The 22,464-nt window shown below is 43.5% G+C and overlaps 1 protein-coding gene across 1 annotated transcript in view; it reads right to left on the bottom strand.

Annotated features, from left to right (window-relative positions):
* The window catches only part of CMTM8 (CKLF like MARVEL transmembrane domain containing 8), a 39,094-nt gene extending 19,536 nt beyond the window's left edge, over nt 1-19,558 (bottom strand). The window contains exon 1 of the mRNA XM_066631289.1: nt 19,379-19,558. Within this exon, the coding sequence (XP_066487386.1) occupies nt 19,379-19,558 (180 nt within the window). The remainder of the gene's footprint in view (nt 1-19,378) is intronic.
* Nucleotides 19,559-22,464: the final 2,906 nt, after the last annotated feature.

The following is a 22,464-nucleotide window of genomic DNA, read 5'->3' as shown; positions in this document are numbered from 1 at the left end:
AAAACCCACCAAAACAGACCAGCCTATATAAATAAACCTCTGGACAGGAGTCATTAACAGTGACGGCCAGAAATTCCTTAACAAAGGTCACATAAGCCTTATTTAGGCATAAACAAAAGCAGAACCAGAAATACCATGGGAGACATTTGCTGTCTTTCAAAAAAATGCATAGCTACTGTTAATTATACTATTTAGAGTTGTTCCTAGAATATTAGTGTTGCTTACACATGACTACTTTAAGAACTTTTCAATTCAGGGACAAACCTTGGAGCTGAAGCAATAAAACAATCAGCCCTATAATTTTACAGTATTTTTCTTCATGTTTAGATGAAATGTTCAACAAGTCTTATAACTTTGGAAGTAAGTCCCACGAATAGGTGTGAAACTTGGTTGCCAAGCATGTATGCTTGGATGCAAGCTCCCAAGGAGATGAATTCTTGGGAATTCACAACAAGTAGACCCCTATAAATTAGGACTGCAAACCATGATGTTATCCAGGTTTGTGGGGAGTACTCAAACCACGATTTCCTAGTTTGGGTGTTTTAACTGTGGCTTAAGAGAAGACTCCCTCATTTATGTGAACAAGGGGAGGGAGGCACTCAAGTATATCACCCACTCCTGATCCAATAAGCCCCAGTTAGTTGGACTTGGAATGTGACATCTGAACTAAGCAACAACCAGATCATCAGGAGACAGATAAGAAAGTTTCCCCACTCCACATTAGACATTTCATTCTCTGGTTTGCATTGGCTGCAATCCTATTCATGCTTTCCTGGGAGTAAGTCTCCCTAAACAGAATTGGACTTGTTCCTGAATAGATATGCATAGGACTGGGCTGTATGGATTTAAAAATTCCCAATTTTTAATATATGTTCTCTCATGTTTATTATGTATGCACAGATTATTGTATTTGGTTATTTTTTATTAGCTACTTCAAGTTTTCTTCTCAGCAACATCGCTTTTATTTAGATAAATAATGCATATTGAGAAACAATTGCCAAGACAAACATTTCTGTGAAGGATGAGGTAAACATAATGAGTAGAATCCATTGAAAGTTAGTAATTTTGATGTCACATTGAAAGCAATAAAATCAAAACACATTTTGAAAATATACTTCTGTTTTGACATGTATAGTTAAAAGACCCTCCAGCTGGTTGATGTCCAATATATTATTTGCAGTCCTATTTGAATCCATTGAGAAAAGGAGAACAGTTCAACACCAATGTATTTTAACAACCAGTTAAAGCTGATAAGAACATAATATGGAAGTGAGATTGTCGTTTACTATTAATTCCATCACACAAATATTAAAATGTTTATTTTAAAATCATAATGAATACAGCTTATTTTTACTTACTGATTTAGTTTTCCAGTTTATATGCTGCCACTCTAATAAGCCCACAAGGAGGCAAACAATTGAATCCATAAGGCACAGTTTAAAACATTCACATTAATAAAAGCAACAGGCATTAAAAATGCCAAAATAAATATCAGAACAAGAGTTGGATTTATGATATTCTGCCAAGAGCACATTGGAGGGAGACAGGGGGCTGAACAAGACAAACCATGGACTTGAGAGAGCTTATTGCATTGTGCACCATCAAAGGAAACAAATATTCTTACATGGGTAGAAAATGTACTGGAACAATACAGTAATAATGTTCTACAGGAACTTGGCACCAACAGACAGGAACAAGTCTTGCCTAGTTTTGAATGTATTAGGATAAACTAATAAAGAGCCTTCACCACCTTAAAGACATACAACCACCTTGAACAGGCACTCTGGAGAAAGCCTTAATATTGCCTCTTTTGGTTTAAGAAGTTGTTTAATATACCTGTTGGCATCCTTCAGTCTCGGAAGACTATGGTATGAGCTTCTAAGCTTATAGCAACCTCGTTTAAGGAAGAATTGTTGCCTGGGGTAAGTCTAGCAACCACACTAATGGGCTCATGGGGGGGTTGCTGAGACAGGCGGCATAAGAACATAAGAACAGCCCCACTGGATCAGGCCATAGGCCCATCTAGTCCAGCTTCCTGTATCTCACAGCAGCCCCACCAAATGCCCCAGGGAGCACACCAGATAACAAGAGACCTGCATCCTAGTGCCCTCCCTTGCATCTGATATAGCCCATTTCTAAAATCAGGAGGTTGCACATACACATCACATCTTGTAACCCATAGCAGATTTTGTCTCCAGAAATTTGTCCAATCCCCTTTTAAAGGCATCTAGGCCAGATGCCATCACCACATCCTGTGGCAATACCCTGTACATATCCACGGTTTCTGGTGTTCATGGGGGGGGGGGGGAAAGAACCTATCCCCCCACAGAAACCGGGGTATGCTTGTATCATAGTTTTGACTGTTTCACAAAATGTTTGTAGTCATTTATCAATTTTGGCATTGCTATTTGCTCTAAAAATGCTAGTGTCAATTTTTGCTGACGATTCTTGATAAGCCTTTGGTACTACTTTGTACAAATAGCCCAATCCTATAACCAAACAGCAATTTTGATAACTGAATCCCAAGAATCTCTTTCAAGTAATAACACCTTTCTTCACTTTGTTTTATTTTGGGCAATACCACCATTTGTGAATGCACTCACCCTTCAAATTAGTCTTTTTAAACAACAATTACCTTGAATTCTCCAGATCAGATGGTTCTCAAACTGTGGGTTTGGGAACCACCAGTAGGTCATGACCCAATTCTTTCTTGGTGGTTCACAAAACTGACAGACCAGATTAGGTTATGTGCATCAAGGGTTAAACAAGCTGCTACTTGGGGAAGGGAAGCACTGCTGCCCTATTACCATTAGTCATACTTCTCTGCATTAATAAAATAGCAGCAGCCTCTAGGACTTTTTTTTTTTAAGTTTGAGAATCATTGCTCTAGATATAATCACAACTTTTACAAAATCAATTGTGATTGCTATGATCAGCAAAGATACAACTATCCTGAGAGTCAACCAAATTTCTTCAGTCACAGATTTTTTTAAAAAGTAGTTTTGCATCACTGGCACAAAATACAGTATGCAAAAATTACCTATCCAAGGGCAAGCATGCAGAAAGCCTTCATGTTCCCACTGTGACCAGTAAAGAAATATAGTTACTGTTTACACATGTATGCTGAAGCGCTTGCCCTCCTAAAATTTCTACTGGCAATACCAAGCAATTCTTCTGACTATTAAGTTGCCAGGTATTGGAATAAAAGCTAACACGCAGTCAAGTAAATTCCACGATGCTTATTTCTTCACAGTTTCTCTGGAGAATGCAAACACCTAATATGTAACTAGCTTAAAGAATTCAATTTAATTCATTGCTTGTGTGCAGTGAAGTGAAGTCTAACTGGCTCCAAGAATGACACTTTCTAAGCAGGCCCATCACCTGTCAAAGATTATCTTGCTCTGCAAATATTTGCCCCTCAAAACCTCTTCTGTTGAATGAACAGCCAGTCCAGTTAGCTTAGCACAAAGCATCTGGTTACATCTGATAACCAGACTCTGGAAAAGAAAAGCACTCATTAAAGTATTATGCATGCCAATTAAAATTGTTAAATTGGATTAATCCAATAGATAGTGAATCAATGACTTATTATGCATTTCTGCTTTTGTCAAAATAAAGAGAAATCTCAAACACACATGGATTGATATAATCAGCTAAAGCAGGGGTGTCCAAAGTTTTTGGCAGGAGGGCCACATCTTCCCTCTGAAACTGTGTCAGGGGCAGGGCAGGAGAATTAATTTACATTTAAAATTTGAATAAATTTGTATAAGTTTACATAAATGAATACATTAAAGATGAACTTAAATGAAAGAATGAAGGTCTTGCAATAGCTCAAGGCCTATAAAAGGCCTTGCACAAAGCAAGACTGGCCTTTCCTTTGCTGCCGCTGCTGCATCACAGATGTGAAACAGCAAGCAGTGGAGGGAACCCTCATCAGGCCAGTGCAGGCTCCAACAAATCTCCAGAGGGCCAGAGGCTCATTGGAGACTGGGGGCTCCCTGAGGGCCACATTGGGAGGCCTCGAGGGCCACAAGTGGCCCCAGGGCCGGGGTTTGGGCACCCCTGAGCTAAAGTAACTTCTCAGTGTGAAAGATAAGAGAGTTAAAGGTTAGCAATTTAGAAAAACAGTGATGGAAAGAATTTGTACTTACGCTCAAGTTTAAAAATATGTACTCATGCTAAAAATGTACTTATGCTCAAGTAGAGACAACTGGCCTAACAGGATCCAAAAGGATTTCTCAGTGTTAATTGTCCTCATGTGCTGTTGAAATTTCAGCACTGTCACAATATATGCAAGTGAAAAGGGCATAGCAATCAATATTTTGTTCTGGTTTTTTGATCACACAGAACCCCCAAACACATTTTTCACTTGCATGTTTACCAGAGATGCCTATATAAAACTGAAACTTATTTAGTGACAATTCTTGAAAACTCACCACTGTGAGCTTATAAAAATTCATTTTTTGTAAAGACTTGAAATCAGGTTCTTATCAAATAATATGTGCATATTACTTATCATACAGGCTGTGAGAAAAACTGCAGATCACAAAGTGACCACACAACATATTTTGTTGAACGCTTGCACATCGTCTCCCTTAGTAATGCAGGAACTGTAAGATTCTCTTGACCAAGCAATACAGACCTATGTAACATACTTTGTGGCTCTTTACTTCTTAACTATTCATTCACACTGATATGACGTCTATTCAATTGAAGAAAAATAAACACAGCTGCTGATTCACAGCTTAATTCAAAGTGTAATAGGACAGTTCCATTTGTTTCTGTTTTCTATTTCTATGGTATCAATCATGCATACCTAAGTACAGATTCTCTCTGACTCCAACAAATTACTGGAAGAGACTGTTTCAGTCACCTTTAAAAACTACAAGATCCAAACTTAAAACTAACTTGGAAAACATTTTTAGAAGACAAAGGATGGAACAGTTATGCAAGTATTAGCTTTTTCCCACTGAGGTATGTGGTTCTGATTGTTTGGCAATAAGAACAGAAAAGCGGAACTAGGTGCCTGGGCTAAGGACAAGAGTAAGTGCCACCAACCAGACTGCAACTGTTCAGTCTTAACTGCACCTGAGAATTCAAATCTTGTTTCTTAAAACAGTGTTTCTCAAACTGTGGCTTGGGACCACTAGGTGGGTCACGAACCAATTTCAGGTGGGTCCCCATTCATTTCAGTATTTTATTTTTAATCTTAAAAAAATCAAAAAACCAGACTTGATGCTACCGTGGTATGTGACTGCCTTTGGGGAACTGTTACAGACCTGTACTTTTAATAAGCTACTATGCATATTCTTTTAAGAATGATAATCAATGGGACTTAATCCTGGGTAGGACTGCAGCCTAGGATTGTTAAAAATTTCCTGCTTGATGATGTCACTTCCTGCCATGACATCACTTCTGGTGGGTTCTGACAGATTCTCATTCTACAAAGTGGGTCCCTGTGCTAAAAGTGTGAGAACCACTATCTGAAAACATTTGACTCCTCAGTAATGTTTCCTGAAATACAATCCTATCAAGTCACTTGCCAAGTATAAACAGTCTGAATAATTTACTCAATTCACAGAACATACAACATTAACACACAATAAAGCAACCCCAAACTCTAGCATTATGAAAATTACACAAGATTGCGAAATTGAGAGTCAGAAAAACTTTTCAAAGTTTATGGTTGTTTTATATGAATTAAGGCTACCAATTCCAAATGGCATCAGTTTTGCCCTGTCATGTCTACTTTCATGTCATAGCCTCATTAGTGCACGATTCAAGCAGCTTCACTGTGAGTTTTGACTCAATTTCTTCTGTGTAAAAAAAAGTGCATGACTTTTTCGGTTTGGCTTTTTGAGGCCCCTCAAGTTGATTGTGAACAGTTAGTAAACGCCTTGTCAATCTTTCCAATTCTTTTGTGCTCAGGGCACATTCCATATCCCATCTTTCATTATTCTCGATGTCCAGTCCTCACCCTTTAATACACACACAGCACAACAGCTTTTCTTAAGGAAACACAGTTGTTGTCTAGGGAACTGTAGGAATGACACGGAATGGTTTTAGAAAATTCTATACTTTGAAGACAACTTAAAATGTTTCTGCACATGTACATATGTGCACATAGTATACAGATTTATGATTATCCATGTTTTAAAATAAATATTAATTGCTTTGAAAATACCATTCCATTTTTAAAAGAAAAAAATCCTTAGGAAATATACCAACTCTTGCATTTTGACTACAACTGAAGCTTTGAACAACGGGAAGGAAAGAGCATAAATGAATCTAGGATTCCTATAGCACATTTTTATTTGAAGAGTACATAAAACAATGATTTCTAAATTTTCTGTATGAAGAATAAATGCCAGATCTCATCAAGAGACTACTAATTCCAACATGTCAAGGTTAAATGTACTTGGGAAGATTTCACCAGTTGGATTTCACCAGTTAAAACTGAGTTTGATGCGAATGCCAATAGTACAACTGGCTCCATCAATAGTCATGACAGATCTTAACTGATCTTATGCTTATAGTTTAGCATTTGAAAAAAAATTGACCCTGTGATGCTGATGGCACTGTTTAATGCTGTATTTTTAATGTTTCTTATTCCTATGTTTTATTATTGTATTTTTATTTAGTTGTACAATGCCTTGAACATAGGAAAGGCGTGTGTACAAACACACACATGCATGCCTTTGGTATGGTACTGTAGCTCAGAGCTGATCTCACTTGTGGGAGAGCTCTTGGCCTTTCTGAGCCAAGTAATGCTGATTAAACCAAACACAACTAAACTGCCCACATGCATCTATGCAAGACACGAAGTATATGCACCTCCCATAATTCCTGCAGCTTTACACATCAGGAATAAGGTAGGCCAGGGTTTACAAAGACATGCACTCCCATCCCAAGTCATTAAATTTTTTAAAAAGAGAGATCCTTTTAAATTCAGCATTGGAAATGTAGCAATTGAACATTTGTTCATTGCTTTCTCTGGAATAATAATGTAGACTTGGGTCAAGTAGTTAAGAATTCAGTATTGTCTGGAAATTCAGCTAACTTAAAATAATCCTCTCTAAGGTCTTGTTGAGGAAGTAAACACTTTGATAATAATGTCCTTAGTGACCTGATAAGTCTGCAGACAGATCTGTGACAGCTTGGTAGCCTGTTAGCATTTACTAATGACATTACTGGAAAGATAAATATATGCATTATTAAGGCTGCTGCCTACACAATAGGGAAAACAACAAGTGAGGCTTTTCCCAGCATGAGAAGAGACACCATAATGGGGAAAGCTTTGTATCTGGATTCCTGCTCATCATGCAGCTGTTAAAAAAAACACAGAACCTTCATACCAAAAAGTGGCACCAGTTCACTGTATTAGTTGCTTTTGTATGGTTATACCCCCAAAACATACTTGACACAAGAAGGTGCAACAGCATGTCAATTCTGAGCAGTGTGTTACCTTCTATGAAGAACAGTAACTCAAAACCACCCCAGTTTCCTCCACTGGGTATTCTGTCCTTTCTAAGCAGTAGCTACTCTTCAAAGAAATAGTCACACCCTATAGCTAAATGATCCATTCCAGGGATCCCCCTCCCACAGATATGGACATGCAGATATAGTGAACCCCCCCCCCCCATGGTCCTCCATGCACACATTAATGTTATTTAAATGCTTATCAAACAAAAATGTTCTTGCTTTAAAGAGTCACTATTAGCACACAAGCTCATAGCAACTAGCACACTGCCTCCCAGCAGCTTGAACACTTGAAAAAACTAGATCCAGGGCAACAGGAAGTGGCTAACTTCCTGTTAAGCCATTTCTGCCCAACATTGCATATATGCAACAGGGATCAAATGTGTACACCTGTGGGCTGGGCAGAAATGGGTTAACCTAGAAGGCAGCCTGTGCGTTCAACTCCCTTGTAGGAGTTTGGGAAGCACTACCTTACATGGTCACTATAAGCATACATAAGTGTGTATGCTTATAGTGATCATGTAAGGTAGTGCTTCCCAAACTCCTACAAGGGAATTGGAGCACTGTAAATTGTTGTGGGGGAGGGGAAGGCAGCAATGCAATCCCCAGGATTGCACTGGGGCCAGGCTGGGGTGTTTTCTACTTACCTGCACCCAGCGCTGGAGTCCTGGGGGGGTCCAGGGGGTGTGACGTTTTCGCAATGAAACCAGAAGTGCCTTTTCTTTCTTTTTTTACACTTTAGCAGGCACAGGAAACACTGTGTTGGGCTCCCCGCACCTCCCAGACCCCACAGGACTGCAGTGCTGGCTGCAGGTAAGTAGAAAAACCTCCTCCCAACCCCAACAGCAGCACAATCCTGGGGATCTAGTTGCCGCTTTCCCTCCTCCCTGTCCTTTAAAGAGGCATTGCCTAGTGTATCCCAGGCTGGTGGGTCACAACGCACCAATGGGAACCACTGCTGTAAAGCAAGAACATTTTTGCTTGGTATGCATTTAAATAATGTTAGTGGGCGCTAGGGACCCCAGATCCACAGATAATTGAAATGGATACCAGATCCAGGGATACTGGGGCCTACCAGTACACAGTTTTCTATTCTAACACCCATAAGTCGATAAATTCTGTTCATACTTCTAGGGCCCAATTCTAACCCACTTTCAGCATTACTGCACTCTTGCCAACAGGGCATTTACTGCATCAGCACTGGAAAGTTGGATAGGATTGGGCACTTAACCATCAGATGTTTGGGGTGGAACTGAATGTTACAAAACACACAGGTTTCACACCCAAAGTGGCATCCCAATTCATACCAAGTCCTCTCTCTCCCATTCCATAACATGCAGCATCACTTACCCCAAGCTGTACATTTTCTCCATCTCCAAGAGTGTCAGCCAATTATGCTGATCAAAGGCATGGAAACAGCTAGTACTAAGACATCGCATCCTGGGGTAAGCAATATTACATGTTACAGAAGTGTGGGGGAGAACTCAACATGGGAATGCCATTCTCTGCAGAAACCCTGTATCTCCTATAGTGTGTAAGCAGCCATCAATGACAAGAATGGGCATCATGAATATAACCACAAACTGGGATGGGATATGAAATTTTACTTCTTAACTGCCTATGAATGTTTTCCACTTTTAAAAAGTAATCAGATGCTTTCAAAGAATAAAGTAGATTTTTCTTATTGTACAACTCACTGTGTTCAGAATGGAGAAACAGCAAGAATCAATTTAAAATGATTTTATTCAAGCTGCCTGTTAGCACAATGGAAAATATTCATGCAGTTAAAAAAGGAACTCCTGCTCCAGAATGAGCAGGAATGAGTCTCAGAGCCTTATAGCATGATCTGACACATGCTTATTCAGAAATAAATACCACTGTGTCCAATCAAGTTTACCCTCCAGACAAATGTGAATAGGAGAGATGCCTTCATCAAAGATATCCATATCTCAATGGATTGTAGCCTTTATTGTATTGGCAACCTTCAGTCTCGAAAGACTATGGTATCGCGCTCTGAAAGGTGGTTCTGGCACAGCGTCTAGTGTGGCTGAAAAGGCCAATCCGGGAGTGACAATCCCTTCCACACCGGGAGCAAGTGCAGTCTGTCCCTGGTCTGTCTCCCTGGCCATGGGCCTTCCTTCTTTGCCTCTTAGCCTCAGACTGTTGGCCAAGTGTCTCTTCAAACTGGGAAAGGCCATGCTGCACAGCCTGCCTCCAAGCGGGCCGCTCAGAGGCCAGGGTTTCCCACTTGTTGAGGTCCATCCCTAAGGCCTTCAGATCCCTCTTGCAGATGTCCTTGTATCGCAGCTGTGGTCTACCTGTAGGGCGCTTTCCTTGCACGAGTTCTCCATAGAGGAGATCCTTTGGGATCCAGCCATCATCCATTCTCACGACATGACCAAGCCAACGCAGGCGTCTCTGTTTCAGCAGTGAATACATGCTAGGGATTCCAGCACGTTCCAGGACTGTGTTGTTTGGAACTTTGTCCTGCCAGGTGATGCCGAGGATGCGTCGGAGGCAGCGCATGTGGAACGCGCTCAGTTTCCTCTCCTGTTGTGAGCGAAGAGTCCATGACTCGCTGCAGTACAGAAGTGTACTCAGGACGCAAGCTCTGTAGACCTGGATCTTGGTATGTTCCGTCAGCTTCTTGTTGGACCAGACTCTCTTTGTGAGTCTGGAAAACGTGGTAGCTGCTTTACCGATGCGCTTGTTTAGCTCGGTATCGAGAGAATGAGTGTCGGAGATCGTTGAGCCAAGGTACACAAAGTCATGGACAACCTCCAGTTCATGCTCAGAGATTGTAATGCAGGGAGGTGAGTCCACATCCTGAACCATGACCTGTGTTTTCTTCAGGCTGATTGTCAGTCCAAAATCTTGGCAGGCCTTGCTAAAACGATCCATGAGCTGCTGGAGATCTTTGGCAGAGTGGGTAGTGACAGCTGCATCGTCGGCAAAGAGGAAGTCACGCAGACATTTCAGCTGGACTTTGGATTTTGCTCTCAGTCTGGAGAGGTTGAAGAGCTTTCCGTCTGATCTGGTCCGGAGATAGATGCCTTCTGTTGCAGTTCCAAAGGCCTGCTTCAGCAGGACAGCGAAGAAAATCCCAAACAAGGTTGGTGCAAGAACACAGCCCTGCTTCACTCCGCTTCGGATGTCAAAAGGGTCTGATGTGGAGCCATCGAAGACAACAGTGCCCTTCATGTCCTTGTGGAAAGATCTGATGATGCTGAGGAGCCTGGGTGGACATCCAATCTTGGGGAGAATCTTGAAGAGGCCGTCTCTGCTGACCAGGTCGAAAGCCTTTGTGAGATCTATGAAGGCTATAAAGAGTGGCTGTCGTTGTTCCCTGCATTTCTCCTGCAGTTGTCTAAGGGAGAATACCATATCAGTGGTGGACCTGTTGGCTCGGAATCCACACTGCGATTCTGGATAGACGCTCTCTGCAAGTACCTGGAGCCTCTTTAGTACAACTCGGGCAAACAGCTTTCCTACAACGCTAAGGAGAGAGATGCCGCGGTAGTTGTTGCAGTCACCCCTGTCACCTTTGTTCTTTGTAGCCTTTATACGGTACAGATAACCTGTTTCACTGAACTGCCTGAAAAAAGCGACTTAAATCCAAGTCAATCTTTTCAAACCAAAGAAAGTTTGAGCATCATGCTGTGAGCTGGATGTGGAAGGGTAATGTGCAAGAGAATATTTGGGGAGAAGGGAAATACAAAACTTGATATTTTAAATATTTGACAAAACACTATTTCAGAAGAATCACAATATTTGCAAACATCAGCTAATACGCTAACATTGCAAGTGCTTTTAAAAGTTTCATCTCAATGTAAGCTGTAATTGCTATTAGAGGTACACATAGAAAGCACTCTGAGAACTTTAACAATACAAGCAGACCAGCCCCTTGCAGTGAATATTTCTCTGCTACTCACAACCCATGTTAGCTAGCATTTTGTTACAGCATTCCTCTGCTGTGAAGTTTTTCTTATAGAAAAACCCATACCACCTGGCTGCTTTTGTTTTGAAACAATGGAGAAAGGAATTACCACTCCACCACTGCCCTAATTTATCTGCAAAAACAAAGTCACTTTACACCCTCAAAACATCAGAGTATAGGCAGGATCAAGCAAATGCCTTTATTTCAAAGCCAAACACTCAAGCAGAACAATTCATACAAACCAAGGGTGAAACACTTCTAAAGAAGTAGAACAAACTGTCTTGGATCTCCTAATCATTAACACCTTAAAATTAATTTGCAGGGGAAAAGACACAGTGACACTCTCTGCAGCAATGTAGGCAAGGACATTCACAATCTTTGTGGCAGCCTGACTGTACTCCAACTTAAGGAGTTTATGGATTGAAAACGCAAGTATCTTTTGTCATTGAAAATAATGTAGCATAATATTCTGAACTGTCTGAACCTATATTAAAGCATTTACACAGTAACAGCGACATTCCACAGCCTAAAAAAACCTGCAAGAACTCAGGCAGAACACCACACTGAAGGTGCAATGGCCAATTAACATGGCAGGAAAGGGTTGCCTCCTGTTTTTTTCCATAAAATAGTATTTGTGAAGCAGCATTTATAAAGATGACTGGATAAGTAAATATTGTAACTTGCTGAAAGACCCAAGAGAAAAAATGTTACCATTACAGAGTTCACATGAAGAGGCACTTGACCTCACTGGAAAAAACACAACACTTTCAACAATTACTCCTTATGAGCGGTGGCTCAGGCATGTTAAAACCAAATCAAGTGTTCTGCCTTTAACGCAACTCTCAAAAAAAGACGCTATGCTGTCCAGGCTTTTGAATCAACTATTTTAATATCAAATAAAGGCACAGTTTCTAAGAGCCCTGCCTCTCAGAGTAGGAGGTGAGGCTCGTAAACGTGCCTTACGGCAAGTTTGCAACAGTGCTCAGCAGCATGGAGCCGTGCCATCGAGCACAGGATTGGGCTCTGGGTTTCCTCGGGCAAGGAGGTATAAAGCTTGGGGGCTACAAAAGAGAAGACCATTTCTGGTATAGCCACCAGCTGAATTTCTGTCAGTGGTGGGAGATTCGGTGGTAGGCTGAACTGGGCCTCTGCTGATGACTTGGATGGGCCAGGGTCTTGTGGGAGGAGATGGTTCTTTAAATATCCTGGTTCTAATCATTTAGAACAGGGATGTCCAAACTTTTTGGCAGGAGAGCCACATCATCTCTCTGTGTCAGGGGGCCAGAATGAATTTACATTTCAAATTTGGATAAATTTACACAAATGAATATATTAGAGATGGAACTTATATGAATGAATGAAGGTCTTGCAATAGCTCAAGGCCTATAAAAGGCCTTGCACAAAGCAAGGCCAGCCTTTCCTTTGCTGCCACTGCTGCATCACAGATGTGAAACAGCAAGCAGTGGAAAGAGCCCTCATCCAACAGCTCACATGAGAGTTTGAACAGTTGGCTGTCCTGCTGAGAGCAGTTGCATCAGGCCAGTGCGGGCTCCAGCAAGTGTCCAGAGGGCCAAATTGGAGACTGGGGGCTCCCTGAAGGCTGGATTGGGAGTCCTCAAGGGCCGCAAGTGGCCCCAGGGCCAGGGTTTGGGCACCCCTGATTTAGAACTTTTAAGTAATCAGAAATGCTTGGCAATAGATCAGAGGCAGTGAAACTGGTGTAATAATGGTGTTAAGCAATCTGAAAAACTGACTCAAGTCAAAGCTCTAGCAGCCTCATTCTGAATTGGCTAGCTTTTGAACACTATGAAATTAGTTCCATATAGGACATGTTAATAGTAATGTGACCCAGATTACATTTGTTACCCTCACCCATGGAATCAAGGTCACATTACTGTTAACATGTCCTATTTGGAACAAATTTCATAGACTGTTCAAAAGCCAGCCAATACAAGGGCAGTCCACACAGATTGCTACCTGAACTGGTGCAGATCTGCCACCCCTGCCATCGACTTGCTTCCACTTGGCTGTATTCAACAAACAAGGTGGGTGGAGTATACTGGGAGTAGCAGTACTTCTCCCATGCTCCACCCAGCCAATTTGTTTGAATGCACCTGAGCAGAAGGAGGTGGCGCATGGACCTAAAAAGGAGTAGTGGAGCTCTGCCTCCATGCTTTGCAAGCAAGGAGGAGAAGAAGAAGGTAGACCAATTCTGATTTCACTGCTTGTGAAAGCAAGTGATCAGAATAGTAAAATCTTTGCCTTTCCTCGTCTTCCGGCAGCACCACCACTATGATTGCTCACAGCAACAGCACTGGAGGAAAAGGTGGGTTGCTGCTGCCCTAATCTTCAATTGCTCTGAGCAAGCGAGAAGTGGAACACCACTTGAAGTGGCTTGGTGGGCAGTTGGCCAATGGACAGATGTGAAATGTTGGACACCCATCATCAGTTTGCCACCCCCTCCAGCCCTTTGCTCAAAGCAGCCACTTGAGTACCCTTATGGCTGGGCCAGTCCTGTCCTGACCATGTCCTCTTTCCTTCTGTAGAAATGGGCTTAGTTTGCACAATAGTCCAAGCTTAGCAAAACCACTCCTGGCCACCACTGCCACATGGTTCTACAGACACTTGGCAGGAATATTCCCAAACCTCATTCTTCTGTGGGAGTTGGAAATGCAGCAATATCCTCATTGGGGATATCTTTATCCCAGGATCAGCTGTCCTAAAACGCTTCTGCTTGTCTGCATGAAGCTTCAGCTGTTTACTCACATACAGTCTATCAGTGCTAGAAGATCAGGTCTGAAAGTTTATTTTCACGTTGATTTCCGCTGAGCACTGCCTGCCTTCATTGCCAATGTCTCCCCTTTTTGAAATAAAAGCTGCTATGTTTTCACCCTAATTGGCTAACATTGTACTTGTTTTGAATAGAGATGGAATGAAACACCATCTTATAAAAAGTCCTTGATTTCAGGTCATGTCTCATTATCCACTGGGGTTCCATTCTGGAACCATCAGCGGATAAAAAAAACAGTGGAAGCCAAATCAATGGAAAAATAGCTTTAAAGACCCACATTCAGGTTTCTTGCTCTTCCAATGTTGCCCCAGAATGCACTGTATATAGACCAGTGATTTTTCAACCTTTTTCTACTCACAGCACACCCTGACATGGTGCTAAAATTTTCAAGGCACACCATCAGTCTTTTGACAAGTGGCAAGGCACACCATGCTATTGATGGGGCGCTTACATCACCCAATGGCCCTACTAATTACCCTTCCTCAAACTCCCGCGGCACACCAGTGTGCCATGGCACAATGGTTGAAAATGGCTGGTATAGACGCTATACCGCATTCAGCTACTAGATAGGGTGAATAATGGAAACTAATGGAATGAAATTATGGCTGAATGTGGTATGGCGTCTATACCAGTGCATTCTGGGGTGACAGTGGAGGAGCAGGAAACCCATAAGTGGGTCTTTAAAGTTATCTTTAACCCTGAGAAGCTTGCAACCAGTGCTGTTTAACAGCACAAAAGTAGGAAATAGGATTTCAGAGCTCTTTTCCTTGATACAAGGCATTCAGAGGTGGACCCTGGTATCAGTGGATGCCAAATCAGTAGATAATGAGGCACAACCTGTAATAAAGACTGGTGTAAAGAGCTGAGTCCATGGAAGGCAAGCTTCTGGCTTGTGGGATCTACGCTGTTTTATATTGGAATCCAGAGGTCCAAAAATTATGGAGTTAGTTGCAAAACATTGGCTCGGAAACTGATACAGAATTGAGTATCAAGGCACCTCTAGTCTAAGCACATGCTCAGCCAAGGAATTTCCCCCCCCCCCAATACTATCCCTAATAAGCAGGAAAGCACTTTTTGAGGCTTGTATTACTGACAAGATGGGAATTGGAAACCTTCCTGATCTGTTGCAGATCCCTATTTGCCTTCTGAGTGTTCTTGGTATAGGACCACTGGGCAAATCCTGAGCTGCCTAGACCTGGGTCTGCTGTAGCATCCCAAGTACAACCAGGCAGCTGCCAGTAGCTCCTTGGGGAAAAGGGACATTTGTCCCCCTCCCCCAGATAAGGAAAGTAGCCCTGCAATGGGACTACTCAATTCCGTGGCAGCTCTGTAGCTGCTGCAGAATCAGAGTTCTCTGTCAGGCTGTGTAGCGAGCGGAGCTGCATCCATCTTGCCCTCCTCTCCCCACCTCTCCCTGCCCTGGAATGCCTCCCCCCCCCACACACACACAACCCTACCTACCTCTGTGCCGCCCCAGGGTTCAGGTGACCACTGAGTGGTGGAGCACCAGCTAGCCACTGGTTTTAGCCCAGCACTGCTGGCACTGGTTTAGCTCTGATGCTTGGCTGGCAAGGACGCGCAAACATGCTTTACAGCACGCTTGCAACAGTGCGCGCCAGCTGTGATACCAGCTGGCATGCCCTGTTTAGAAATGGGCCCTGAGTTATTGCTTGTTTAAAATAAGAGTAGCAGTTTGATTGCACTGAATTAAAGTGTGTGATTTTATTACTGCTTGCTCCTTGTTTGTCTCTAGCATTCCAAGTGCCAAACTCTAGCACGGCTAGCACAGGGCGGTTGCCCGGCTTCTGCGGCTCAGCAATCTCCCGGACCGCGGAGCTGCAGTACGTTAAGCAGGGGCAGGGAGGAGGCCGGCAGGGAACAGAGAGAAGGCGGGGGGAGGTATGCCAGGGGAAGGGAGGGAGGCGTGCCAAAAAGAGAGACGGAGGCGGGTCCGGAGCTTTGCTCCGCAGGATCCAAGGCGTTCATAGAGGGTTCTTCGCCCTACATGAGCGCCTTTACTGCCGACCTTCTGGTCGGCGGAAAAGTGAGTAGCCCCATTGTGGAGCTGCTTACCTTACCTGGGAGATGCAGGATCTGGCGGCAGCCCTTCTCGGTGCCACCAAGCCTGGGCACCCCGGGCAGCTCAGGATTGGGCTGCCAGATGGCTCCCTCTGTTGGCATTCAGACTCCAAGCAAAGACAATTCCATTTTGGCATTTCTATACATGGTTTCTGTGCTCCCTTTTGAAATTTTTCTCTGCTGATTGGCTATTTCAGGGGTGCCCAAACCCCAGCCCTGGGGCCACTTGCGGCCCTCGAGGACTCCCAATGCGGCCCTCAGGGAGACCCCAGCCTTCAATGAGCTTCTGTCCCTCTGGAAACTTGTTGGAGCCTGCACTGGCCTGATGCAACTACTCTCAGCGTGAGGGCAACTATTTGACCTCTCGAGTTAGCTGTGGGATGCGGGCTCCCTACACTGCTTGCTGTTTCACATCTGTGATGCAGTAGCGGCAGCAAAGAAAAGGCCAGCCTTGCTTTGTGCAAGGCCTTTTATAGGCCTTGAGCTGTTGCAAGACCTTCATTCATTCATATAAGTTCCACCACTAGTATATTAATTTATGTAAACTTATGTAAATTTATTCAAATTTTAAATGTAAATTAATTCTTTTTCCTGCCCCCCCAACACAGTGTCAGAGAGATGATGTGGCCCTCCTGCCGAAAACTGGGCTATTTTATTACTTTTGCTTTTTAAAATAACTTTATTTTATAAATGTGTACACTACAATCAAGCTAATACACATCCCCCATTCCTGCATATGGAAACCCTTAAAATTTAAAAAAAGAATAAAAGAATATTTTAAATTATACTGTTTTGAAGTCAACTTGGACATCTGATGCACATGATGAAAAGGTATGATTTTTTTAAAAATAAAGAAAAAGTTATAGATTACATAATCACCTGTTACAGTACAAGTCCCTTACTCCTGAATTGCACACTATACCACACACCCCGATGACGAATTACTCATGACATCCCTACACTCCCACCTCCCTCCCAACTGTTCGCCTCTAACACACATTCTTGGAATGGATGTCTGGGCTGATAACTGCATTCCTGGGCAGCTTTCTTCACCATCAAAGGCTTAAGAGGATGGGCTTCTGACTAGTTATTAAGGTGTGTGGTGTGTGTAAAATCTGATTTGAACGTATGGACTCACTCGAGGTTCCTCAGGATTCAACTGACACCCAGATTCAGATATAGCCTTCAGTGCTCCATTATTCACAATAGTTCGTTCACCCCACAGAACCAGTTACTTTAGCCCCTCTGTTTCAACAAAACTACAGAAGAGAAGCCCAAAGATGTTTCTTAAAAGTTTTCATTCTAACAGCTGGGAAAAACGAACCCACATTCCAGCGTCCAGGGTGCCTTCTTGAGCAGCAGAGATTTTACACAAAGAAGTCAGTGGGGCTTGAATGAATTTACAACAAATTGGGGACAGCAAGACCATAAGGATGTCAGTGGGGAACAAACACAAAGCAAAACACAGGATGAGAAAGAGGAACAGCACTTCTAAAAGCAGGAAAGACTGAAGAAGCTTTCTTGGGATGAAGACTGGATCACACTTGTATTTTCAAATCTGACAGACAAGGAAATTCCAATTCCTTGAACAACTACTAGGATTATGAGTCTGCCTCTTATCTTTCTTTGGAAACTCAGGACAGATTTACATCTTTTAATTACAACATGGAGATACTGAAATGGGCAGCAACAGGGAAAGGTATCCTACTTCCTTTTCAGGTAGGGCATCCCCACACAAGTGTTGCATTATATATCATTATAAATCCATACATCATTCAGGCCATGGTTCAGTTCATAGCCCAATTACAAATACATATGTAACCCATGCAAGGGTTTGGACCACACCTTTCAGAACTGAGTGAAGAGAGACCTTTTAAGTGGTGGTTCTCTTGTTTCGCAAGGGGGAGAGCTATGCTGGAACTATTCATTCCAGCATAGCACCTTTTCCAGAGGCCATTTCCTAGTGCATCACTTTGTTTATATTGCAAGTCCCTTTGTGAACCATTTTATTTTTCATTTATTCTGCGAATAAACTGCTTTGCAAACTTTTTTTAAACTGAAAAGCAGTATATAAATAGTCTTATAATTTACAGTGCTAAGGCACAGACCTGGTGCAAATGAAGCAAGATGAAAGAAGAGAGTGCATCTGAGCATAGCCAGAGTGCCTTTGCTACACCACTTTGTAACCATCATATGCTGAATGCAAGTTCCTAGCCAGAGAGGAGAGCAGGTAGGGTTCAGCCTTCCTGGTGGACAAAACTCTTCCTTTCAAGTACTGAACATTAGTTCTAAATGAGAGAACAGGTACATCTGTTCCTTTCAAGACATGCACAATGCTGTATCTATTAGTATTACAGCACAATCCTATGAATGTCTACTCAGGAGTAAGTTCCACTGTAGTCAATGGGGCTTACTCCCAGGAAAGTGTGTGTGTAGTAGGATTGCAGCCCTAATTTGTTATGGCTGTGACCCCCCCCTCTTGAATGTAGTGGGACTGCAGCCCTATTTCGTTCAAGTTGTGACCCCCTCTCCTTGAGTGAGTAAGTTTTGTGTAAGAGAAGAGAGATTCTAGATACCTTTAAAAAAATATGATCCTCACTAAAGTGGAGAGAAAACACATTGTGGCTGCAACCCCACACACATTTACCTGAGGGTAAGCCCCACTGAACACACTGGGACTTACTTCCGAGTAAGCATGTGTGGGAAGGAGAGTGAGTTACTCAAAAGCAACTCAGTGTTCTGAGAGCCCCTGCTGCGTCTGTCTATTCAGAAATCTCAGATTTACTCAGAAGTAAATCAGCGTTCTGAGAGCCCAATGCTGTGCATGTCTACTCGAAAGTAAACCAGCGGTCAGCATTCTGAGGCCAGTGCTGTGCACGTCTACTCAGGAGTAAGTCTTAGATTCACTCAGAAGTAAATCAGCACTCTGAGAGTCCAGTGCTGGGCCTGTCTACTCAGGAGTAAGTCTCATTATAGTCAGTGGGGCTTACTCCCAGGTAAGGGTGGAGAGGACCGTAGCGCGGCTGCGAGGAGTTCAGTGGGTCCCGCCTCCCCGAGAAGCGCGCACAGGCACCGCAGCCTGCGGTACTCACGATCTCCGCCACCATCAGGAGTCCGGGAAGAGTCCTCAGGAACTCCCGGTCGTAGGCGAGGGTGCTGGAGGCGGACGAGAAGCGACCCGTGAAGGAGCTGCTGGTGGTGGTGGTGACGGTGTGGGAACGCGGGCGATCCGGGGGCGGCTGGTGGGGCTCGTGCGGCGGGGGCTGCTCCATCTTCAGCTCGCCCAGCAGGCAGGCAGGCTGGCTGGGCGCAGGGCTGCCCACGCACGAGACGCCCCGGGGGAAGAGGCTGCTTTGTGTGGCTGCCCTCGGAGGAGCTTGGCGCGGCTCCAGGGGGCAGAGCTAGTCAGGGGGCGGGGGCAGCTGCGATGAAACACCCCCCTGCACGGAGTGTGTGGGGAGGAGGAGGAGCTGCCTTCTTCTCAACGCACGTGGCAGTAGTTTGTTGTGCCCCCCCCCTTGCCTGGAGCATATTTGCTCCTCTGTGCCTCAGTTCGCAACGTCTGGAGCTGAGTGGAAGCGATCCAAGTCCTCACATTTGCTCAATGACCCACAGTCCAATCCTAGCCACACTTTCCTGGGAGTAAGCCCCATTGGCTCTAATGGGACTGACTTCTGAGGAGACATGCACAGGATTGGGCTGTAAGACTAGAATCCTCCACGCATTTAGTAGGTAGTAAGGGCCCAATCCTATCCAATTTTCCAGTGCAGGTGCAGCTGTGGCAATGGGGCATGCACTGCATCCTGTGATGGAGAGGCAGTCACAGAGGCCTCCTCAAGGTAAGGGAATATTTGTTCCCTTACCTCAGGGCTGCATTGCAGCTGCACCAATGTTGAAAAGTTGGATAGGATTGGATCCTATGTCCCCTTGAACACAAGGGGGCTTGCTTCTGAGTAAACACACACACATAGTGCTGGGAGGCTACAATCCAATGTATGCTGAAATTTATGGGACTCACAGCCCACATCCTACCCATGTCTACTTAGAAGTAAGTCCCATTATAGTTGAGGCTCACTTCCAGTTAAGTGTGCATAGGAGTGTAGCCTTAGGGCCCTATCCTATCCTATCCAACTTTCCAGCACCAGTGCAGCTGCAACACAGTCCTGAGGTAGGGTGCAAATGTTCTCATACCTTGAGGAGTTCACTGTGACTGCCGCCCCATCACAGGAAGCAGCACATACCCCATAGGCACAGCAGCACCAACACTGGAAAATGTGATAGGATTTGGCCCTTAGTAGACGTGGATAAGACTGGACCAGGGGTGGGCAAACTTTCAACTTTAGGGATCCTGGACCTTTAACAGTTGTATAGAAGAGGGAATTTCAGCAGGTGTAGCTTGTCACCTCACAGATTGTTAAAGGTCCAAGATTCCTAAAGTTGAAAGTTTGCCCACCCCTGGACTGAACTATCCAGGTTTTATGTCAAGTATTTAAATTTCCAAAACATTAAATCTTTCTTTTTAAATTTAGGTAGCCTGTAGGCATTTTCAGATGTGCAAGTACCACACAGGAGTTTGTGGGGTTCAGTATGCACAGTGGGCAGCTCTACATGTCTTAGTGCAGGGGTGGCTAACCTTTCAACTTTAGGGCTTCTGAATCTTCAACAATAGTGTAGATCAGTGTTTCTCAAACTGTGGGTTGGGACCCACTTGGTGGGTCATGAGCCCATTTTAGGTGGGTCCCCATTCATAGCAATATTTTATTTTTAGTATATTAGACTTGATGCTACCGTGCTATGTGACTGCATTTGGGGAAATGTTACAGACCTGTATTTTTAAGAAGCTACTCTAGGATTATTAAAACTTTTCCTGCTTGATGACATCACTTCTGGTGGGTCATTCTAAAAAGTGGGTCCTGGTGCTAAATGCGTGAGAACCACTGATATAGAGGGGGGAATTTCAGCAGGTGCAGCTTGTCACAGATGATAAGTTGCACCTGCTGAAATTGTCTCCTCTACACAATTGTTAAAGGTCCAGGAGCCCTAAAGTTTAAAGGTTAGTCACATCACCCCCATCTTAGTGCATTGACAAAAAGCACCTGTTTCTAGTAACTGGCTTAAAATAACATGCAGCTGCTTTTCACTGCCTTGTTACTTCAAACTTTTCTCTATTAGTTACTATTTCTGTATAGCAGGCATTTTACTTTTTTTTATATGCATGTATGCAGCCCACCTAGAAGACTACTGAGACACTTGCCACAAGTAGCAGATTGGTGGGGGTGCCCAGTTCCATCCATCCACTTGCCTTCAGTGCTCTTTGTCCTCCTCCCATTCCCTGGATTAGAAAAGGAAGAGGGGAGTGGAGCAAAAGCCCACCATTCTCCTCTCCTGCACACTTCCTCTTCTGCTCTGTCCCTCTTTTCCAAACCAGAGAATGGGAGGCACATCACCAGGTAATTGGGGGGCAGTATATGACATGCCACATTAGGCACCATAAGTTTTGGGGTGACTCTGCACATATTTATAGTGGGGAGTACTAGGCGTATAGAGAAATAATTATTAACTTCATCACTTTATCCTGTGGAAGGTGCAAGGACAAAACGGCCTTGATACAGTGTCGTTTCTTATGTTCCATTTGACCCACTTCCCCAACAAAGACTTATCCTGGTTTCCAAACTCCCAAGGCGTTTGGGAACTGCTAGCATAAGGGAACATTTGCTAAGCATATTTGCATTAAGTTAGCATAAGGTCTCCATTTGTGGCAGCAGCTAGGCCGCACATAGTGGTGCTGTCACATCTGCAACAGTCATATAGCTGTTTATGCTGGTGGAATGCGCATACTGCCAACATAAACAGCCAATAGGATTGGGTCATAAGTGGCCTTACATAAGCCTCTCAGCCTCATCTGTACTGTGGGGATAATAATACTTCCTTACAGGATTTTTGTAAAATTTACATCAAATCATATATGTGAAGGGGTGTGTGCTTCCAGAAAATGTAGAGTATTCAGGATGACCAGATAAAATGGAGGACAGAGTACATATACCAGTGACCAATGCATAGAGGAGAACATTTTGTGAGGTGCAGCTTAACATTGAAGGGTTTCAAAAGCTGCTGCTGCCAAAGTTATCTCTTCTATACAATGGTTAAAGGTACTATATAGGCACTCTGTCTTCTGTTG

The sequence above is a fragment of the Tiliqua scincoides genome, chromosome 5 (genome assembly GCF_035046505.1).
Source record: "Tiliqua scincoides isolate rTilSci1 chromosome 5, rTilSci1.hap2, whole genome shotgun sequence".
In the NCBI taxonomy this organism is placed as follows: domain Eukaryota; kingdom Metazoa; phylum Chordata; class Lepidosauria; order Squamata; family Scincidae; genus Tiliqua; species Tiliqua scincoides.
This window is presented reverse-complemented; position numbering and strand designations above follow the sequence as displayed.